General features: G+C 41.0%; 1 protein-coding gene across 2 annotated transcripts in view; it reads left to right on the forward strand.

The window, feature by feature from the left end:
• PLEKHA8 (pleckstrin homology domain containing A8) overlaps positions 1-18830 on the forward strand; it is a 31303-nt gene extending 12473 nt beyond the window's left edge. Inside the window, exons 4-14 of one of the 2 annotated variants that reach the window (XM_059465821.1) lie at positions 258-382; positions 1796-1954; positions 2875-2915; positions 3601-3758; positions 6207-6366; positions 6776-6861; positions 7491-7549; positions 8839-8969; positions 9467-9537; positions 10775-10836; positions 11758-11891. In XM_059465821.1, coding sequence (XP_059321804.1) covers positions 258-382; positions 1796-1954; positions 2875-2915; positions 3601-3758; positions 6207-6366; positions 6776-6861; positions 7491-7549; positions 8839-8969; positions 9467-9537; positions 10775-10836; positions 11758-11763 — 1058 coding nt within the window. In that variant the 3' untranslated portion in view covers positions 11764-11891. Of the gene's footprint in view, positions 1-257; positions 383-1795; positions 1955-2874; positions 2916-3600; positions 3759-6206; positions 6367-6775; positions 6862-7490; positions 7550-8838; positions 8970-9466; positions 9538-10774; positions 10837-11753 lie in introns of both variants that reach the window. The other variant, XM_059465812.1, reaches the window with a different exon arrangement.
• The last annotated feature ends 1778 nt before the right edge of the window (positions 18831-20608 follow it).

Raw genomic sequence — 20608 nt, forward strand, 5'->3', positions numbered from 1 at the left:
ATCCATCCCATGATTCAAGGATATCTGTACTAAATTAATCCCTTTCTGTTGGATAGAATTCATCTTTTATGTCCAGTGTTTCCTACCTACGACCCTATCTAAACAATGCTATTGCTACAGCTTAAACTACTTTGAGAAAGCAAAGCATATTATATGTAGGGCTTTTCTTCTATTTAAAAGGCCTCCTAAAACCAAATGTTTGTACTTGCCTTGCACTGGATACAGTAAATTTAACTTTTCTTTTGTTTAACTTTCAGAGTTCACTGAAAATACAGAAGCCTTGAAGACCAAAATGTCTGAACTTAGACTGTACTGTAACCTCCTTGTTCAGCAAGTGCATAAAACAAAGGAAGCCAGCATTTCTGGTGTGTCAGAACCAGAGGTACAGCTCTATTTTTGTTATAGACCACATGTGTAATGTCTTGGATGCATGAGCTTTTCTGGATACCCAATGTAGTATTCACTCACAGTTACTTAATGTTGCAACCTCCTTCTGCAGAGAACCTGGGGGAAATAAAGTGCTCACACAGCAGTTCTTGTTTAAATGGAGTGTTACCATATTGTTGCAAATGACTTGCCCTTTGTAGGGCTAGCAAGTAGTGAGATGAGATCTGATATCTGTGATCTAGACAGTAACAGTCCTGTAGGTGATGTGTTTACAGTGGAACAAAAAAAGCAAAGGATCTTTTATAAAAAGATAATTTGCATGAAGCACACATTTTTCTGTCTGAGTCATTAATATCCTGCTCAGCAAAACACATCCAAAACCCTTAAAAGGTCAAGAGATGTTGCAGACCACAAAAAGAGCAAAAGTGAGATAAAGAGCTGCTTGGTTTGCCTCACTAAAGTTAAAGTTTCAAACCTTGCAAATCTTTGTGACCAAAGAAGCCTCATTTGAGAGGGATCTCCTAAAGACCATGATCTGCCCCTTGGTTTGAGAGAGAAATGTGTGAAGAAGAATGCACTTCCCTTGCTAGAGAAGCTGGTGTGGAGTTCCAGGATGCCTCCCACTGGAGAGATGGGTCCTCAGATGCAGAACAAGCAGGCAAAACACCTGCAGGTTGATCAAACCTTTGGTTTGGTGTCCAAACCATCTCTGTAAAGATACCTGAGAAACTGTAAAGTGAATTAAAAGACAGTGCAGAAGCATGATGTGGTGTACAAATGACTAAAAGGCACTGTTAGAACTTGCAGCTCACAGATGTTGGCCTGTAATGTGGTGTTTATCCTGCTCATATTTCATGCATCTGGGGGAAGACTCTTTCCCTGATCTTACTGGCATTTAACTGCAAAGATTTATTGCTAAAAGCATTTCAGCAACAATAACTCACTTTGCAGAGATGAAGAGGCAATGTGATACCTCATTCTGCATTTTGTCATTTCCAATAAGTTTTTGTTGATGAGGATTTTGAAATGATCATCTGCAGATCATTCTACATCTGTTTAGTTTGTTTACTTTTCATATCTCCTGTCAGTGGTGTTTCCTGGAATGCTGTTGTTGAATACATTCAGGCTTAGTATTTCATGCACTTCTAACACCAATAAGATAACTGTGAGGCATTAATTTCAAAACACAAGCATATTAAGCTGCTTGTACTGAAAAGAGGGGTAACACTCAAGGGGACATAGCCACAGAAATATGTGATGCCAGTCCTCTGAGCAGCTGACACATTGAATTTTAATTCATGTTAGCCAGAAATCACAGCTGTAGAAGCTGTGGACTTTGCAGACATTAGTTGCTCCAAATTGATCTTCTGTGGTGAGTCTATTTCTTCCAATTGATTTCTTCCCACAGAGTGAGATTGATATGGGAGCTCTGTTGAAATCAACCTGTGACACTTTCCTGAAAACTCTTGAAGAATGTATGCAGATTGCAAATACTGCCTTCACTTCTGAGTTACTGCATCAGACCCCACCTGGATCCCCAAACTTAGCAGTTCTCAGAACAAGCAAGGTAATGGCCAGTATCTTCTCTCAGCCTCAGCAGGGATGCTAATGGGTCCTTTTGTCAAAAGTAGCATTTGTAGAAATAGGGAATGCCTTTTTACCCATATCATAGCTACTGGTCCTACAGTGGACATACTCTGCTATTTCTTGTGGTTTGCAAGTGAGGTAGCACCATTTTTTTAATAAACAGTGATCAATCTCTTAACCTTTAATGACAGGTGAAAGTTATTTCAGAGCCTGAAAGTTACACAGTGGTGTTTCACAGAAAGTCATACAGTGGTGTTTCAAAATACCTTAGCTCTGCAGCAGGTTTGTCCATGTGGGAGCTCACAGCAATTATTACTCTGTTAAGCTACAGGAGTATTGGATGTGTGCTAATATGTCAGTGGGAGCTGATGAGTTCAGCTTTCTAATGAGAAGGGCACTTTGTTGATTCCTGGATCCATAACTATATATGGAAAACTGGAGCATCTCTGGCAAACAGGAAGTTAAGATCTATGTAGGAAGGTAGATGCATGACTGCATATGAGAGATGGGATTGCTTCACCATACCTCATATCTAGCTTCATGTTTCCATTATTTTTTTCAAAGCTTTTTGATTAAGTAAAGAAAACATTGCAAAGGAAGCTCACTGCATTGTTTCTCTTCCATATGCTATGTGGTGTCTCACTTGACGCTTGCTAACTACCTTCTGAAAGAAACCTTCAGATTTTCTTTCTTTTCCTTTTTCTTTTTTTCTTTATAATATTGTAATGGTGTAATAATGTAGCACCATTTTCAGATTTGTCTTTATACTGCCTCCAGGTCAGAGAATTAGGGAGGGGTTTTTTGCTGATTCCAACTTGTGTTTAATAAAATGTGAAGTTTAAGAAGCATGATACAGTCTTCTTGTTTTAAACAATATTCTCCCCCCTCCATATCTTTCAGGTAAAGCACTCTGTCTTGTCCAGTCACACCTCAACAGAAAGGTACAACAGAAGTCTTTACTGTCAGTCTGTTTCTAATCTGTGTTTGGTAGTGTCTGTTCTTTCCTTATTGCTACTCTACCCTTACCTGATGCAGGCAGAATTGTGTTGCTCTGAGCTGCCTACTTGGAAGGAGGTGAAACAAAAGGGATCTGGCTCATCCCACTGTATGTCTCTTCTGTATCAGCCCTTTCCCTTTCATTTTTCTCTGCAGTCCACCTGGTGTCTTACTGCTCAGTCACCAGCCAACTCTGTCCCACTTCAGTGCTCCCTCCTGCATTTTTGGTTCCACTCCATAAGCTCATAAAAATCACTGATGGTGAGCAGACTGATTCCTGGAGTAGGTGGCAAGGATGTATATTTTAAAGTACTAATGAGGGGATATTCTACAAGTTACAATACCTGCCTGCAATTTTCTTTTCTGTAATCATATTATTATGTACCTTTTTAATAAAGATCATTGTAAATATACTTGAACTCTGTAAGCTGAGATTGAGTCTTTATTCCTCTTTACTGCAAAAAGCTGCCTCATTCTTGTTATTATTTTAGACAAGTTCTTTGCTCAGAGCAGCCTGTGACAGCCTGTAACTTCTGTCAACTGTTTTTCTCTTGTTATTTGTGTGTTCACAGGAAGAAGCTTACCAAGCAATGCTTTATGCACTAAGTATTATTCTTTCCCTTTCTTCAGGCAGGTGGAATTGAACCCCTGTGAAAATGGCTGTGTAAAATCAGAAATTACCCATCAAGAGCAAGCAGTTATTAAAAATATGGAATGTTTAAACTTGGAAACAAGTGAGGGGGCTGGTGATGTTTATGTTGAAGATCATATAGCAAAGGATTTGGCAGGTAAGTATATGCACAGTCTTTTGTCCACTATGATTATTCTATAGGTGTAAATTAAGGAAGGTGTAGGCTCCTTGTGAGACTGCTGATCCCTGACTCCCAGGAGGGAATATCAGTCTTTTTGTTGATACTGCCTCTTGCAAGTTTTCTCAGCATAGCTCCTGCTGCCTTTGCTGATGGCTGACTTGGGACTGAATGGAGAAGGAGATCAAAACTTTGTTTTTGGACAAGTTGAGGCTCTTCAGGTACAGATTGAAGGCTGGCAGGGCTTGGGCTCTCCAGGCACTGTGGACAGATACATCATTCCCTGCTGGTATGTAGGGCTGCAGTGTCAGAAGAGGTTGTGGGAGCTTTGTGTGTGTGTCTGAGGGCTTGAACTTTTAGTCACTCTTGATTGCTCTGACAAATGTTTACAGAAGATTAACCCTTTTCCTGCAACTAACAGTATCCTAGAAAGCATCTTATTTCTTCCTTTATCTTAGCAATGGTGTGAAAGTTAGATTTGTGTGCAACTTCAGTGAAATACTGTTGAACTAATTCAGTATAAAATTCCCTCCCATGTGCTCATATTGTTCAGGGCTGCTGAACTTAATTTGGATAACTATTCATGTAACATCATTTTTGCACATCCTCTTGAATGGACTGTACTGTTCTTGAACAGTGACTTTCTCTGCCTGGCTGTTATTCCAAAACATAAATATGCAGTCAGTGAGTCAGCAGAAGTTTTTTTTAAGTCCAAGTTAATGATGATAGTCATTTTGCTCTTATGAGTTCTCTTTGGAATTTTCCCATTTTTGGGGCTGGTACTACATAATGTGGCAAGTCCCTGCAGGATAACAAACACATGACACCATCTAGCATAATATCAATAAAACAACACTAAAGCAAGGACATCAAACTAATTCAAGTTTTTGGTGTCATTTAGCTCCTGTGGTTCCTGTGCACAAAAGAGAAAAGGCTATCCCCTGTTGGGTATAGATATTTGAGCTGCAGAGTTTTGCTGTCAGTATGGGGAGGAGTTAGTATGTGCAGGGCCATCCATAGAGGGTGGGCTGACCCAGCCAGCCCATGAGCTTTGTCTTGCTGATGGCTGTACCTGGGTGCTCCCTCTGACCCCAAGAGCTCTGTCTTGCTCAGATATTTTTTCTTCCCTCTCCCCTTTTTTAAGAGCAGTCAGTCTTTAAAAGTGCTTGAGCATTTCAATCCCTTAGCAATTTTCTCTGTCGTTTAGGGCTTACAGTGTTTGAATTTGAAATTTCAGAGGACCCAGGATTTTTGCATAGCACTCCTGCAGTGTCACTGCAGACCTGGGCTGTTTCTCTACTCCCCAGCCTATGTGGCTTGGTGAAGGACAGATCAGTGGCATCACTCTAACCTCTTGTCATTCCTTGGCAGAGACACTTAACTGGGAAATGTCAGTGATGTCTGAGGCTGGAGAGTGGCTGGTCTGGGTATGAGGGGTTTTCTTTTCACCCAGCACCAGGTTTGTTCAGTGGTTCTGCAACTAATTGGCATTGCTGTAAGCCTGCTCTCAGTTGTCACCTGGAGGAAGAGAGTTCCTTGCACCTTGATCCCTTCAGTTCCACTTCATGTCTCTCTTTAATCCTCACTGACACTTGGGAGTATTCCTTTCCTGGAAAGACAGGTTCCCTGGGAAATTCTGGATGCTAGTTTGACAGTCTGGCAGCAAGATGTGCTGTAGCTATGGCTTGGATGATGCAATGCTGTGAATCATTTTTCCTTCTTTACTTGTTCTCTGAAGTTCTCCATGAGGTCCAAAGGTCTTACCTTGTAAGGGATGTATATGAAAGATTTTGTCTTTCCTTTGTCTTCCTTGTACTTTATGTGAAACAGATGTACTTGGCCCCAAAGAAGAAATAAAACCAACCACAGTAGGGAAGATATACCTGGATCTTGGAAAACTTTAAAGATATTTATAGAAATCGGGGAGAATATAGCAACCTTTGATAACATAGAAGTGTCCATTTAAGCAGCCAATTTGCTTACCGATCAGAAGGAGTAAACATGTTGCTATTATTCTTTTGCTTTTGAAAATGCATTGTGGCACTTCAGCAATACTGGGAAAGTTACAACCATGTGAGAAGTAATCTTCCTTTCAAGGAGATGAGTCAGCTCCCTGCTGCAGCAAATTGCTTCTTCAGTGCTCTTCTTTCTCACAAGACTGTCCTTGCTGAGGTTGTGTGGGCTCACCTGTACTGCAGCCTGGTTCTTGGTCTGTCATTAAAAGAAATGGGGGGTGACTGCTTGAAATGTGGTCTGAGCATCTACCAAACTTGCAGTGGTGCTGGCAGGGATGCTTTTAAACTTGCATTATCCAGATGTCCAAGTGCCCTCCTTCAAATAGAAAGGCATTTTGATGAAAAGGAATAACAATATGCGTATGTAACTGGTTTTTTTTTTTGTTTTTCTTTTGTTTCCTGTAAATGTTAGGCATTAAAGATGATGGAGAGGACAAGCTGCAAGCTGTAGAAGGATGTGGTGCCCACAAGATGCTGCAGTCAGAAACAAATTCTTTAAGTGGATTGACTCTGTGTGAGGAGGAAAGAAATGAAAATGATTCTCCTACCTTCTTCAGTGTCATGAGCAATAGGTAGTACAGTTTCAATTAAAAGGATTATTGCAACTTAATGTTAAGCCTTAAATTGACTTATTTTTAAAACTTTTCTGTCTGTAAAGCTGTATTTACTGAGATTATTTGACAGGACTGCCTACAGCGCAGTAATTGGAAGAAGATATCTTTTGTAAAATTAGCTGTACAGAGTTAAGTGGGAGGTTTTTCCTTGTTTGTAATTGCAGGCCTTGCTTGCACACCACCCAATGTGTGTTCTCTGCAGTCAATTACTTTAACGTAGTAATACAAAAGCCATGTTGGTGGTTTCACGTCTCTTAAGTTTTCCCTCTATGCAAATAACTCAGACAGGAAATCTAATTTTGCTTTTGGCAGTTACATAAAAAGAATAGTTAAGGTAGCAATATTTTCTGCTTGTCCTGGACACCAGGTTCAGTGATATTGAGCTTCGGGAGGAGGAGGGCATACCAACAGAGGAGTTCCTGGAGTCCTGTTATGCAATTGTGCCTGTTCTGGGTAAGCAGCTGCTTTTCTTCTGACTCCTTCTGACTGCTGCTAGCAGCAAGCAAAGGTGGAGCAGTCGGGTTGGAAAATTTGTTTCTTCACTAAAGTGAAGTAATAGAACCAGTATAACCACAATCAGTTTAACTGGTAACAGTACATGTTTCTTACCCCTCTGCTTTAAAGGGGATCCACTCTCACTGAGATGGGACCCACATATAAGCTGTTTGGCAATCTAGGTGTCTCTATGGAACAGCAATTTCTCCCCCTCAGAAAAGCAGCATAGATGCCTTACAGTCTGGTACAGCTGACAGCACACCATCAGCTGTACTCTCTATTTCATTTTTCCAAAACTTTGATCTTCACCTAGCACAGCCCCCCACCAGCTTGACCCCTGCATCTAGTGGATGTGGTGGCTCTGTGAGCCTGCAGCCTTTAGAAGACTTTTGAACTGTAGGTCAGAGAATTTTAACATGTGTAGCAACTGGGATGGATTAGTTCTATACCAGAGAAAAAGATCAGTTTGTCGTTCATTTAGTATTTTCCTGCCATTTGTTAAATGAGTAAATGAAACTCATTTTTACTAAAACATGAGAACTGGAAAAAGAGACAATTTTAAAATATGGCTTTTTTTTTTTCCATAGACAAGCTGGGACCGACTGTTTTTGCTCCAGTTAAAATGGATTTTGTAGGCAACATCAAGGTAACTTATTTCTAGCACAGGTTTTTGGTTTTTTTTAACAAAATATCTACTTTAGACACGAGTGCTCCAGAATCTTTGTGGTAGGAGTCAGTACTGGAAGGTTATTTAATATTTGATAATGTTACCATCTGTCAGCTTAAAACACTGAAATGCCCCTAATTCTGTTTTGACAGTACATGCTGTGTTTAATAAATCCACTTGTGTGCAAACTTATAAAATACTTGATTGACTGCCAAGTAAAACATCTGTTACACCTAATGAATGTGACTTTGATCCTGAGCTGTATAGGTTTATAAGTCATGATGTGATGTTAGCAATGTTGACTTTAACCTGTAAAACAAATGGAGGGGATGGGAGAAAAGCCCCTTTGCTCAATCAAGTAGGATTGAGAAGCAGTTTAAGAAGCAATTTCTCAGCAGACTAGGGCAACCCATGCAGGCTTGGTTCTTGTTCTGGAAGTTCTTCCAGCTTCAAATACCTTCTGAAGAACCTTGAAGAACCTTTGAAATACTGGTTATGAGCCAAAATGTGTTCATAGCAAGATTTTTTATAGCATTTTCTTTCAAGAAAAAAGAAGTAAAAGCAAAATATATCTTCTGAGTGTGGTGTGTGCTAAGGAATGTTGTATACAATCAGATTTGTTTGGTTGCTTATCTTATAGAAGGTAGCCACTGGAAGACTGAAAATAGCAAGAGAAAAGAATGCTATTTAAAAAACTAAACCATTGAATATTTATTGCCGAGTGATAGGCAGCTACTCCTTCAATGTAGAAGAAAAATCTGTTTGTATGCCCTTTATATATTGTCTCTTTTGTTTGCATGAGGAGTTGTGTACAGAAACTTGGGAATAAACAGAACCATAGGCATGCTGAGCACTGCTAAGTGTAATATTGAGAGTTTGCCGTGGTCAGAAGGTAAATTTTGCTTGTAGTTGAAGCTCTGGGCAAATGAGACTTTGCTTGAAGAGCAGTTTGAATTAACTCCTTTCCTCTAGTGGGGAGGATGTCATGGGAACTTGAAGCATTTTGTTGGACAGAAATGGTAGGTCCCATGTAAATTTTTGGCTGAGATGCTTTATTTAGGTTGTGTTAGCCAGATGTGTCTGGGGTGTGCCCTGGGATGGCGTGCCCAGGGTGTCAGAGCAGCCATGCTGTGCCATGGGGACTGTGTGACATCCTTGGGAATCTGTATTATCTCTTAGCAGGGAAGAGTCCTGGTAAACAGAGGATAATTATAAGCTCCTGTTGGGCCTTAAAAGATGTAAAGCTTTGCCTATTATATTCTTTCCAGAAAATAAACCAGAAATTTATAACCAACAAAGAAGAGTTTGATACCCTTCAGAAGATTGTGCTCCATGAAGTGAATGCAGGTGTAGCACAAGTTAGAAACTCTGCTACAGAGGCTCTCCTGTGGCTGAAAAGGTAATGAATGGCCTTGTAGCTGCCTTCACTGGGAACTGCTGGTGCAATCAGGGACCTTTCACCAGTGCAATCTTATGTACATGGGGCAGGCTGGTTACTTCCCACAGGCTCCATCAATCCAAACTGGCCAGCTTCAAGATTAATGTGCTTTCTGTGGTTGTATCACTGCAACTCTGCCAAAAGGCCGGAGAAAAACATTGTAGGCAAACTTTTTTCCTCTAAAAGTGAAGTTACAGTGAATGACTGATCCTTCTTGGCTAGGGCATCAAGCAGATGATTTCAAGCTGCAGCAGAAATGTTTAGCACAGTATTTTTCCCTTGGACTGGGAGAGAGGCTGGAGGAGTTGGCTGCAATTTTGTTCAGATTGAAATTGGCTCCTTAATACTGAGTTTTATTGCACTTTGGAGTTGTATTGCAACTCTGGGGGCTTTGTTATACTTTGGATTACTTTCTTATAAACATGGTTTCTTTTTATTTCATGGGTTCGTCCTGGCAGAGGTTTAAAGTTCTTGAAAGGGTTTTTGACAGAAGTGAAGAATGGGGAGAAGAATATCCAAACAGCTCTGAGTAAGTACCAATTGCTTTGTTCTTCATCTGCTTCTAAATTCACATGCTTGACTACTTTCCTTCTTGTTTAGAACCTGTGTCTTTTCTTCAGTGGCTGATGAGGAAAGTGATCTCTAAGACATAACATTTTTTGAAAACCGCAGTTTTTTAAAATGGTTGCCTTGAGATGGGTTACTAGATAACTGGTAAATGTAATTCATTAGCAAATAAAGATTCCTTTAATTGGGATACTTTTGGCAGAGGAGACAGTCAAGTGCTTTGACTCATGCAAATTTCTCTACTGGTTTCCAGTGGAAGCTCTCCCAAATGTATAATTGCTGTTTTGTTAGTTTTCTAATTCCTTGTGTGATTGGCCATCATTCTTGGAAATCACCTCTTTGCCAATTTGGCTGTGAATTGCCTGCATGAATTAGAAGGGAGGTTTTAACAAAGAAGAAGGATTTTTTTCCAAGTACACAATTTCTGACACTCTTTGTCAAGCTACTGACCACAGTAAGTACAAAACAAAATACAAACTCCTCTTAGACTTTACTTGGTTGCTCCTGGGCAAGACCCTCTCTACATGCATGCAGTATAATGTTGTAATAATCCTTTAAACCAATTTCAAAACAGCTTTTTTAAAGCTTTTTATGTTACCTTCTTTTACAGAGCAAAGCAATTGCCTTATAGGATTAGTAAAAAGAACTACTACACTGCAGTATGTAGCAGCTCTTGGAAGTGAGGCTGTAAATACATTGCTCCCAGATATGGGTGTTAAACACCATGGAAGGTGATTAGGCACTTATTTGACCTTTTGAGTCTGAAGGCTTCAGCGCTGAACTGCTCCTTGAATTGCTCTGTGTTTGCAGCAGAGTCATGCTGCTGTTTTTTTATACTTTTTCATTCACTTTCTTCCCCTGAAAAGCTCTTCTATATCTGTACCACCACTGCAGCTTTGGTTTACTGTTGGAATTTCACTCCATACAGTATTTTCTTGGACTTTGCATTAGCCTTCCTGTCTGTTGGAACACTTACTTGCTGCGGATGAGTTGAAGGAGATTTGACAGGGGAGCTGAGACCCCAGTGCAGAAATCCCAAATCTGTCATCTCCTTTCAGTCTGCTCAGAAACAGCCATTATTTGCATTGAATAGCAAGAATATACCCTTGAATAGTCATCTCTAAGCTCTGTGTTCTCTTGTGATGCAAACTTAAAACTGCCATACATCTATCTCTTGATTTATTTTCTTTTCCTTTAAGACAATGCTTATGGAAAGACATTACGGCAGCACCATGGTTGGGTTGTCCGCGGGGTCTTCGCTGTAAGTATTTATCTTGGCTGCTGACAGAGCTGGGGGTCTTGTCCATGTGATCTTATATTGTGTGTAATTAATAAACTGTGTTAAAATTCTAAGTATTAAAATGAATAGATTCCTTTGCCAGACCTTATTTTCAAACTGAGGATTGTGGCTTTCACTGTGTTTAGTACTGGACTTTCAGGATGGAGCCTGATTTCCAGAGATGAAACAAGCAGATTGCATTTGCATGCACAATTTTTTAATTATGTGCTTTTAAGCACAGTTTTGCAGGGCTATTAAATGAAAAAAAAAAGGTTTTGAGGTTGCTTTTTTGAAGATTGATCTCGCTTTGAATATGAAGAGCATTCAGACAGGGTTAGCACAGTGTGTGGGGGGAGTTGGATAGAGGAAATTTTTCGTCCAGTCTGGCAGCTCCCCCTTGTGTCTCTCATTGGAAAATTATCACTGAAATTCCGAAAGGAAAAAGGGAAAACCTCATCCAGGCAATCATGACTTTGAGAGGAGCAGAATTGTTGGAGAGACCCTTCTAAAGAGCATGTTGAGAATTTAGTGATGGTGTGTAACACTGGGTTGGAAGCTCCCCTGACAAACTATACTTTATTTGGGGTTTGTATTTAATTGATTTCTGATATGCCCAATGTATTTATATAAAATATGATACACAAACACTTTCTAAAAGTCTAGCATCTCTGAAGATATCTTTTACTGGGGATCTACACAAAAATAATAATAAAAATAGTATTTTATAAAGTTAACCTCCCTTCTAATTAAAATTCTCAATATATGCATGTACATGTGATTAAATTGAAGCTATGCAGTCTAAATGCAAAGAGGGAAGTCTTAGAAGCTTTTCAAGGCTTTAATTGTATTTCTTTTCCCATTCTGTGTTGCAAATCTAAAAGCTTTGTTTCCTCTCCCAGTTAGCTTTAAGGGCAGCTCCAACGTATGAAGATTTTGTGGCAGCTCTGTCTGTAGATGAGTGCGATCCTCAGGAAGGAACATTTTACAAAGGAATGCAGAGGGACCTCAACATTTACTTACCAGCCATGGAAAAGCAGCTAAATATCTTGGACACTCTCTATGAAGTACATGGTTTGGAGTCAGATGAGGTGGTATAACTACAGCAAGACCACATCTTAAAAATTCAGGGACTGTGTCTGTTAACGAAGATTCCTTCCATTTTGGTTTTGGGACATCATTTCTGTTCATTGTATCTTTTCAGGTGGGAAAGGTGTTGAGTGTTTTGGGGGAAGGGTATGTGTGATTTTTATATTTTCATTATGCTTGTGTTGCATTTAAATGCAGAGGTACTGTCTCTCTTTGGATCATAACTATGTCCGTGGTGAATGTTTTTGACTGTTTCTCTTCTGCCTGTGCACCTCCTCTTCACCTCATAAAAGTAACAAAGCAGAATTTGGCCTTTGCTGCTGTACCTAAGGAGAGACCTGCTCATGCAGCAGAGCTGTTGTGTCACCACTTGGCACCCAGGCAGGTGCTGCTGCCTCTGACTCTCCCATTCCCTGTGCCCACTCCCTGCCATGGTGTAGGAGGATAGTGAGAGTTATTGTTACCCTGGTAGCAGAAGAGAAGGACAGCTAAACACCAGCTTACAATGTGGTGAGTTTGTCCTTCAATTTGGGTTGAAGCTCTTTAATGCAAATAATATGTTTGCATGACATAGATATTTATTAAATTAAATAAACATTTTAATCCAAACATTACAGAGATCTTCACCACAGGTGTATGTGGCTGGTGGTCTGAGTGGCCCCAAGGTCTAGCCTTTGAAACAGGATATTGTGTTCTCTGACCAGCTCCCAGTATGTGCTGTGGCTTCCCTGCCATATAAACCTTTTAGGTTTTTGAGGTTTTTTGAATCAAATTCATGCAAAACTGTAATACTTGCTTTTAAGTTGAGTACAGCTAGCAGTTTGAAAAGCAGATGTCATTAAAATCCTTCCTAAACTGTCATTATGGGCAGAAACTACATGCAAGTGGACCTGAAATGAGTAAAGTATAGGGGAAGCTAAAATTTGTGATGGAGCTATTAAACATGGGACCAATTACAAATCTTGAATTTTGAAATTATTTAGAAGTGACTAAAAATTAAGAAAGACTTCCTCTTTTTCTCATTTTGCTGATACAGATAAAAATGTGTTTGTTAGCATTACTGCTATTAAAATAGTGAAGAACTCCTTTTAGCTGGTGACATTGTTAGCAGCAAAATTTCTAGTTGTGTTGATGACCAAGCAGAAGGCTGTCTGTGAATTACTCCAATTCAAGGCATAAGCAGGTCTCTCCTTGTTGACCTTGGGCTTCAGGTGGCTTTGTACAAAGAGCTGAGTTTAACTCATGTACAGGAGTGGTGAAGACTCTGCTAATGAGGAACTTAGAATTAGTAAGCTTTCATAAATACACAAGGCAGTGTTGCCATATTCACAGAATTATTGCTGGCTTCTGCTAGGCTAAAACCAGTGTTGTTAGTAAAATGAATGTACTGCAGACCTGCTGCCCTGCATTGCTCTGTGACAGGAACCTCTGCACACTGAATACTTGATCCTTTCTAAAGAGCCTAGCATTGTGAGCTTTAAGAAAAGCATGTGATACTTGAAGAAAAGGCCGACATCAAACTTACTGTATAAAGAAAGATACCAGGACTGTAATTAGACATTAATAGAGTCATAGAATATGCTGTGTTGGAAGACATCCAAGGGGTCAGGATCATCAAGCCCAACTCTTGGCCCTGCACAGGACACCCCAAGAATCCCACCATGTGCCTGAGAGCATCGTCCAAAAGCTGCTTGAACTCAGGTGGGCTCAGTGACCATTTCCCTGGGGAGCTTGTTCCCGTGTCCAGTCCCCTCTGGGTGAAAAGCTTTTACCCGGTATCCAACCTAAAGCTCCCCTGACTCAGCTTTGTGTAATTTCCTTGAATCCTGTCACTGGTCACGAGAGTGAAGAGATCAGTGTCTGCTCCTCTGCTTCCCCTCGGCTTCATGAGGATGTTGGAGATCACAGTGAGGTCTCCCCTTAGTCTCCCTTCTCCAGGCTGATCAAACCAAGTGACCTCCTCATAAGGCTTCCCCTCCAGACTCTTCACCATCCTTGTGGCCCTCCTTTGGACATTCTCTGACAGCTTAATGGGTTTTTTATATTGTGGCACCCAAAACTGCCCCCAGGATTTGAGGTGAGGCCACCCCAGCTCAGAGCAGAGCAGGACAATCCCCTCCCCTGCCTGGCTGGCCATGCTGTGTCTGCCCCCCAGGACAGGGTTGGCCCTCTTGACTGCCAGGGCACTGCTGACTCAGATTCAGCTTGCCATCAATCAGGACCCCCTCAGCTCTCTGCAGTGCTGCTCTCCAGCCTCTCACTCCTGTCTGTGCACACAACCCGGACGGTCCTGTCCCAGGTGCAGAATCTGGCACTTGCCCTTGCTAAACTTCATGATTTGGTGATTGCCTCTCTCCAGTTCTTCAGGGTCTCTCTGCAGGGCCTCCCTGCCCTCAAGGGAATCTCAGTTTAGCTCCTTCCAGTTTGGTGTTGTTGGCAAACTTACTTAGCATCCCTTCCAGTCCTGTGTCCAAATCATTTATGAAAATGTTGAAAAGCACAGGGCCAAGGATGGGGCCATGTGGAACTCCACTGGGGACAGGGCATCACCCTGATGAGTCACTACAACCATTTGTGCCCAGCCCATGAGCCAGTTGCTCTCTGATCATGTAATGTGGTTATTGAGCTGTATGCTGAACATCTTGTCCAGAAGGTTACTGTGAGAGTGTTGAAAGCTTTGCTGAAGTCCAAAAAGATGACATCAGCTGGCTTTCCTAAGTAACTAAGTGGGCTGTCGTAGAAGGAAATCAGTTTTGACAATCAGGACTTCCCTCTCATGAAGCTGTGCTGGCTGTGACCAGTGACTGCGTTGTCTTTCAGGTGTTTTTCAATACCTCCCAGAATGGTCCTTCCCATGATTTTACCTGGCACTGAAGTGAGGCTGACAGACCTGTAATTTCCAGGGCTCTTCTTCTTCCCCTTCTTGAAAATCAGGACAATGCTTGCCAGCCTCCAGTCAGCTGGGACCTCTCCAGATTCCCAGGAGACTCTTTAAATAGTGTGACTTCTTGCTCTGTCATCCTTTCTGAGTTTTACCCATCTGTAGTTCCTAGGAACTTGAGAGGGATCAGAAGGAATCAGGTTTTAGTTTTGTGGATTTTCTTAAATTAAGTGTGTGTGTGAGTACAAAGTCAAAACTTTTGACCAAAGCTCTATTCAATTATTTCACTACTCACAGAGCTAAAAATTAAGCTAAGAGCTTTTGGAATTTGGTTGTCTGCTAATTCTAAGCATGAATCCAAAGAAACCAGCCCTGTAGGAGAACAACCAACTTTCCACCCTGTGTAGTTTCCTCATGGTTTTCAGCTGTTCTGTTACTTCACTGTAACGGCTTTTAGCTGAATGGTCTGGAAAGATAATGGAGACCACATTTCCACAAATTATCAGCTAGGTTATGGGAAGATCAGGAAGAGATCCCTCTTCTCTAAAAATTAACTGTCAGATCACAAAAAAAAAAGTGAATTCCCTTTTGCTCTAAGTTTTTCCAGTAGTAGGAAAGTATATTCAGATCAGAGTGTTTGGTGGTATTTTTGGGGTTTCTGTTTTGTTTTGGTTTGTTTTTTAACTAGCAGGAGAACCACTAGTTTGTTGGGTGTGCATCAGATGCAAAATTTGTTTCAAAAATCAGGAAGCTTTATTTTGTAGGCAAAGAACAGCTTCATTGGGCCACTAGCTCCAGTTACTAAGTTCTACCGTTCTTCTGTCGTCCAACAAGCAAGGAGAGTGTTCCACATTACACATTCTCTAATCAGCATGGCATCCTGCCTCAGAGCAGGCTTTCTCATCTTGCTGTTTTGTGTGAAGTTGTTTTTTCTGAACTCTGGAATTGGTGCTTGAGAACGTTTTTAGGAGACCATGGCTCCAGGAGACCCCTCTGTGCTTGTTGTTAAACAGGGGCCTTGCAGAGAATGAACTGAGCAAGGTCTCCTTGCCTTCAAAACTTGCACTTCTCCATGCACTGCTCTTGCAGGGCGCTGAGCACTTCAAGACTTCTGAATGCAATCTTTGCAGTCAAACCACCATTGAGAAAGAAACCCATGCAGCGTGTTGCAGAGCTGAACTCCAAATTACACTTCTCAGGGTGTAGTAGGCATGACCAAGTGGAAGCAAATGCACTGATGGACAACTCACTGTCTTTTTCTGTGGTGTCAGTTTGGCAAGCAGAGAGGATGGCATTAGAATAATTGTAGAGAACAAGCAACTAATTTTTGGCCTTCAAATTTAGAATTGGAGAGAAGGTCGATGTTTTCTGTTTCATCTGTTTGGTTTGTTGATTAGTTACGGTTGTTTTCTTTGTTGTGTTTTTTTTAATGGCTGACATTTATGAACAACTGACCTGCACACTGATAGACATCCACATGACTTTCAGATAACAGCACCCTGGCTGTCTGTACTTCACATGAGCTGCTTTGCTTTCTTGAGTTGTGCTGGTCTGAAGTTTTGCATCCCTTTCCTTTAGAAATGCTTTTGGCTGTTTCCTTCAGTGTCTGACAGTTGCATATTCTCAGGGATTTTACTTACCCAAGGTGAAATAAGAGTAATCACAGCCTTACCCTAGGGGGGAGTAAGGCTGCTTTTTGTGAAGTTAGTATAGCTGAGCATAGAAGTCTGATACAGCATGTGAGACAGACAGTGTCTGTGCAGTGTGCATCCTTGCTGAGACATGGTAAATCCCAAAGCAATCTGATAGAAGTGCTATGTAGTACTGACTAATCACAGTCAGCATATTTGAATAGAGATCATGAACACATCTTTGTCATATAATGTCATTGACATCAGAGCAGAGCTCTCAATTTCAGTCGAGTTCTGCTTAGCAATCAGATACTTTTATTTATTTTATTTATTTTGTGTGGGCTTTTTTTCTTTTTAAACAAGCTGTGTTCTGGAGTCCTCTCTGCTGTTTAAAGTCACTATACTCAGTTCCGCATTGAAGTTCTGTGAGATTACAGTTGTAGAATATGAACTGTATACTCAAGTGCTTTAGTGTAAACATAATGAGTCATTGAAACATCCCATCTTGACACTGTTGTGCTGTGGATCTCCCTTTAACAGATGCATTTAAAGTTAAGGGCCATGTACCTTCACTTGAAAGCTTTTTGTAAAGCATCATCAGGATTTAAGTTACAGCTGTTTGCTTTTGAAATCTTTCCTTGTTTAAAAGGTGTTGCTAAGTTGGTTGGACATGTAAAAAGTATGCCCAAAACCTGCCCCAGGTGTTTGCAGCCTGCTTTGGCAAAGGGGTGTGGGCCATTATAGAGAAGTTGCTACATATGTCCATATGCTGCACCTTCTGCACCCTTTCTTTTCATTGTCACTTCAGCTTTTGTGATAACGTTTAGGGAAGCTTAAACTGCCTTTCAGACACCAAGGACGATCATTAGCTTGTTCCTACCTGGCTGTCTTGACTTTTTTCCCCACCTGTCTTTCCTTTTTTATCCATTGTCATCTGCTTTGCTAGGAAAGCTGTTGCTGTCAGAGCAAAGCAGGATGTTTTATAAGGCATGCAAATATAAACTGAGATATTCAGAAATTAATTCTTTGGCAGGCAGTGTAAATTGGGGCATTTCAGACTTGGCTGTTCTGCCTCATAGGAATGAAAGCACAAAGTTTTTTGGTTTTGTTGTTTTATTTTGTTGTTTTAGTTAGTACTTATTTCTCTCCTCTTGCCTGCATAGTGCAGATAACAAAACAAACCAAAAAAAGCAGTGTGAAATAACTGAATTCATGCCTTGTTGATGCCTTCTGTAGCCCCCTGGTGAACAAACCCTGCAAACTTCTGCTTGCTCCAAGCAATACAAAACCTCCCTTGTGCAGGAGGGGTGTCATAGTGCACTTACTGGCTCTGAGCAAACCCAGGCCCTAGCTGATCCTGCTCACAGTTGACACAAGGATTAAAGCACTTGCTTTGAAATTACAACATAGGCGTATGCTTCCTTACACACACGTGCATCATCCCACTGGCATGCAGTTCTTCAAAATACAGTCTTAAATTGTCATTTTTAATATCCCTTTCTTGGTGTAAGATTTCTCCCCCACATACTTCAGATGTACTAAAGCTGGATTTTTTAAATATGAAACTTCCTTGTGTTCATTTCCTTATTTCTACTTAACACTAAGTATATCAACTTTCTTTTGCATTTCAGCATTCAAGGTGTCCAAAATTTATTGATTCCTTTATTTAAAGCCATGTTGAAAGTTTGAGATTTATGTCTACTTGAAACTATATGAGTAAATTGCATTCCAGAATACAATAATTAAACTGAAAACTAAGGCAGCTTGCTTTTATGGTTTCCTTTCCTAATTTCTTTTTTTCAAGGCAGTTTTGGGCATACATTTTTATCAATGTCAAGCTAAGCTTAATGTAAGCCTTACTTTGCATGCTAAAACATATACATACTGAAATACATTTAAAGACAAAGAGAAGGTATATTGCCTCACACTTTAAATTTACTGAATTCTAAGGGCTTGTTCACGCCCCCAAATCACCTCTCTCAATGTAAGCTTTGCACAAATTGTGCTGTCATAAGCAGTTCAGTCTGAAATACTCTGAAGTTTCCAGTCTGCATCATCTCTCAAATCTACAGCGTCTGTCTCTTTGTTTGGAGCGTTTTTAAGACTTTGACAGACTTTTATATTATTTCGTTATAATAAACTTATTTTAAATAAGCATGTTTTTAAATCTCCTTTTCTCCTTGCATGGATTTTGTTTCTTTTATTACAATATAGGGCCTAAAGTGCTCTTCAGGACTCCATTTGTAATGGTTACTGTGTGAACAGTCAAAACCAGTATGTTTCTGGTTGACAGAAACTGCCTGTATGTATCTTTGTATGAAGAATGTTAACACACATGAAGCCTGTTCAGACTGTGAGAATAAAAGCTGTGTCTGGCACATGGTTGTGGGTCCTTGGCCAGTGTAAATATGGGAAGATTGCAGTTACAAAACCCAGCTGGGCAGGGTGAGAGGAATTTGTATTTTCAAATTACATGTATTATTTATCCTTGGACTTGAATGTCTTCCATAGAGATTTCAAAGACTTCAGCAACTCCTGTGTGGTCATCTTGAGATGCGGGTAAGGACTGCCGCTCCTTAACCTGGGTGGGACAAATCCCTTTCCTCTCCCTTTTCTTTCTCCATCTGAAGACAGCATGGACCTGTCAGCAGATCTGTGATACCCAGTCGTGTCACTCTAGCAAAGGCAAGTCCCTCTGTTTAATGGCAACAACCAGGCAGAGAGCTGGGCTGTGGCAGAGGCATTTTCTCAGCTGCAGAGGAGCCCTTGCCTACCCAGCCCTGTGGCAGGGGTGGGATGGGGTGCACATATCCCATTACAGCAGCACTGTTCAGCCAGAGCTGGTGTTTCCCATGGGATTCAGGAGATTCTGAACCCTTCTAATTGCAGCTGGCCCCAGAGCATCATCCTTGCAAAGGCCAGGAGTTGTATTTGCTTCAGCAAGGGCTGAGTGTGAGTCGTCAGTCCCTTCTGCAAACTGCCTCATTCTCCTGAGCAGCCAAACACAGAGCAGCAGCCCTGCACAGACACATTCTGGTAGAAATGCCACGCTCAGAAAGATACCTCCCAGGCAAGTGTCACCTCACTGCACTGCAACTTCTGCTGGTTAGAAAAGTGAATCTGTTGCTGTTGCAGAATCCCAGATGAACTGCAGAAAGAGCCCCAGCTTTGACAGTTTGCCATATTTGTTGGTAAAGGTCAGGGCATGTGATGCTGGCTGCTAAATTCCTGTCCCTGCAGGAATCTAGATCCATGGTTCAAAATAAGACATTAGTGTGCTCAGCATGTAGGGTTTGTAGGAACACACAGATGCTGCTGTTAAACTGGGAATGCCAAAGAGGACACAGTAGATTCTGTGATAACCAAAATATCCTTAAATACTCTTTTTCTTTAGGGTTTGTCTTATGGATATAAACTGTGTTTTCTGATTTTAAGAGGGAAAGACAGTGCAAGCTCAGAGCACCAAAGCTGTGACCAATGCAATGAGGCAGAGTGCAGCCTTCAGTGGGCTGCTTTCCTTTGAGCCCAGCTGGAAACCCTGCCTACTCTGCAGGCAGCACGGGGCTGGCATGCAGTTTTGCTGACCTCTAGGAAATAAAAAGGTATTGAAATGCAAAATATGGGACCATAGTTCAGCACTGCAGCAAAACCTGGAGTGCAGGTTTTAAACATTAGTTTAACACGTCTATGCAAAGTTGTTCCCTGAATTTTAGCCATGGAAAGAAAAGTTTTATCATTTGAGAACTGGTAGAGTAAGAATCAAACACAAATACAAGGACTGAGAGGAGGAATTGCAGGAGATGCTGCAGTTCACCAGACATTTCCAGACATTGGTGCAACGAAGCTGTCCATTTGAATGCTTTTGTCCAAGATGTCACCATGTATTTTTTTCCTAATATTTCAATACATTTGCCCAAATATATTAATATATTTCTTAATGAACAGGTATTTATTCCACTCCTCCTGTGCCTAACACAGGTTTTAGACTTGTTTCTTGCATGTTGCAAAAAAAAAAAAATCATTTATAGAAAGTTTCCAGCTTCCCTGCCCTGCCCCTGTGAGGGGATGGTTCTCAGAGAAGCTGCACTGCTGGCACTACAGGCTCAACCCCCAACTTTGGGGATTAGGGAAGAAGGCTTTTCCAGCTTTTGTTTTG

The sequence above is a fragment of the Ammospiza nelsoni genome, chromosome 1, assembly GCF_027579445.1.
Source record: "Ammospiza nelsoni isolate bAmmNel1 chromosome 1, bAmmNel1.pri, whole genome shotgun sequence".
Taxonomy (NCBI): domain Eukaryota; kingdom Metazoa; phylum Chordata; class Aves; order Passeriformes; family Passerellidae; genus Ammospiza; species Ammospiza nelsoni.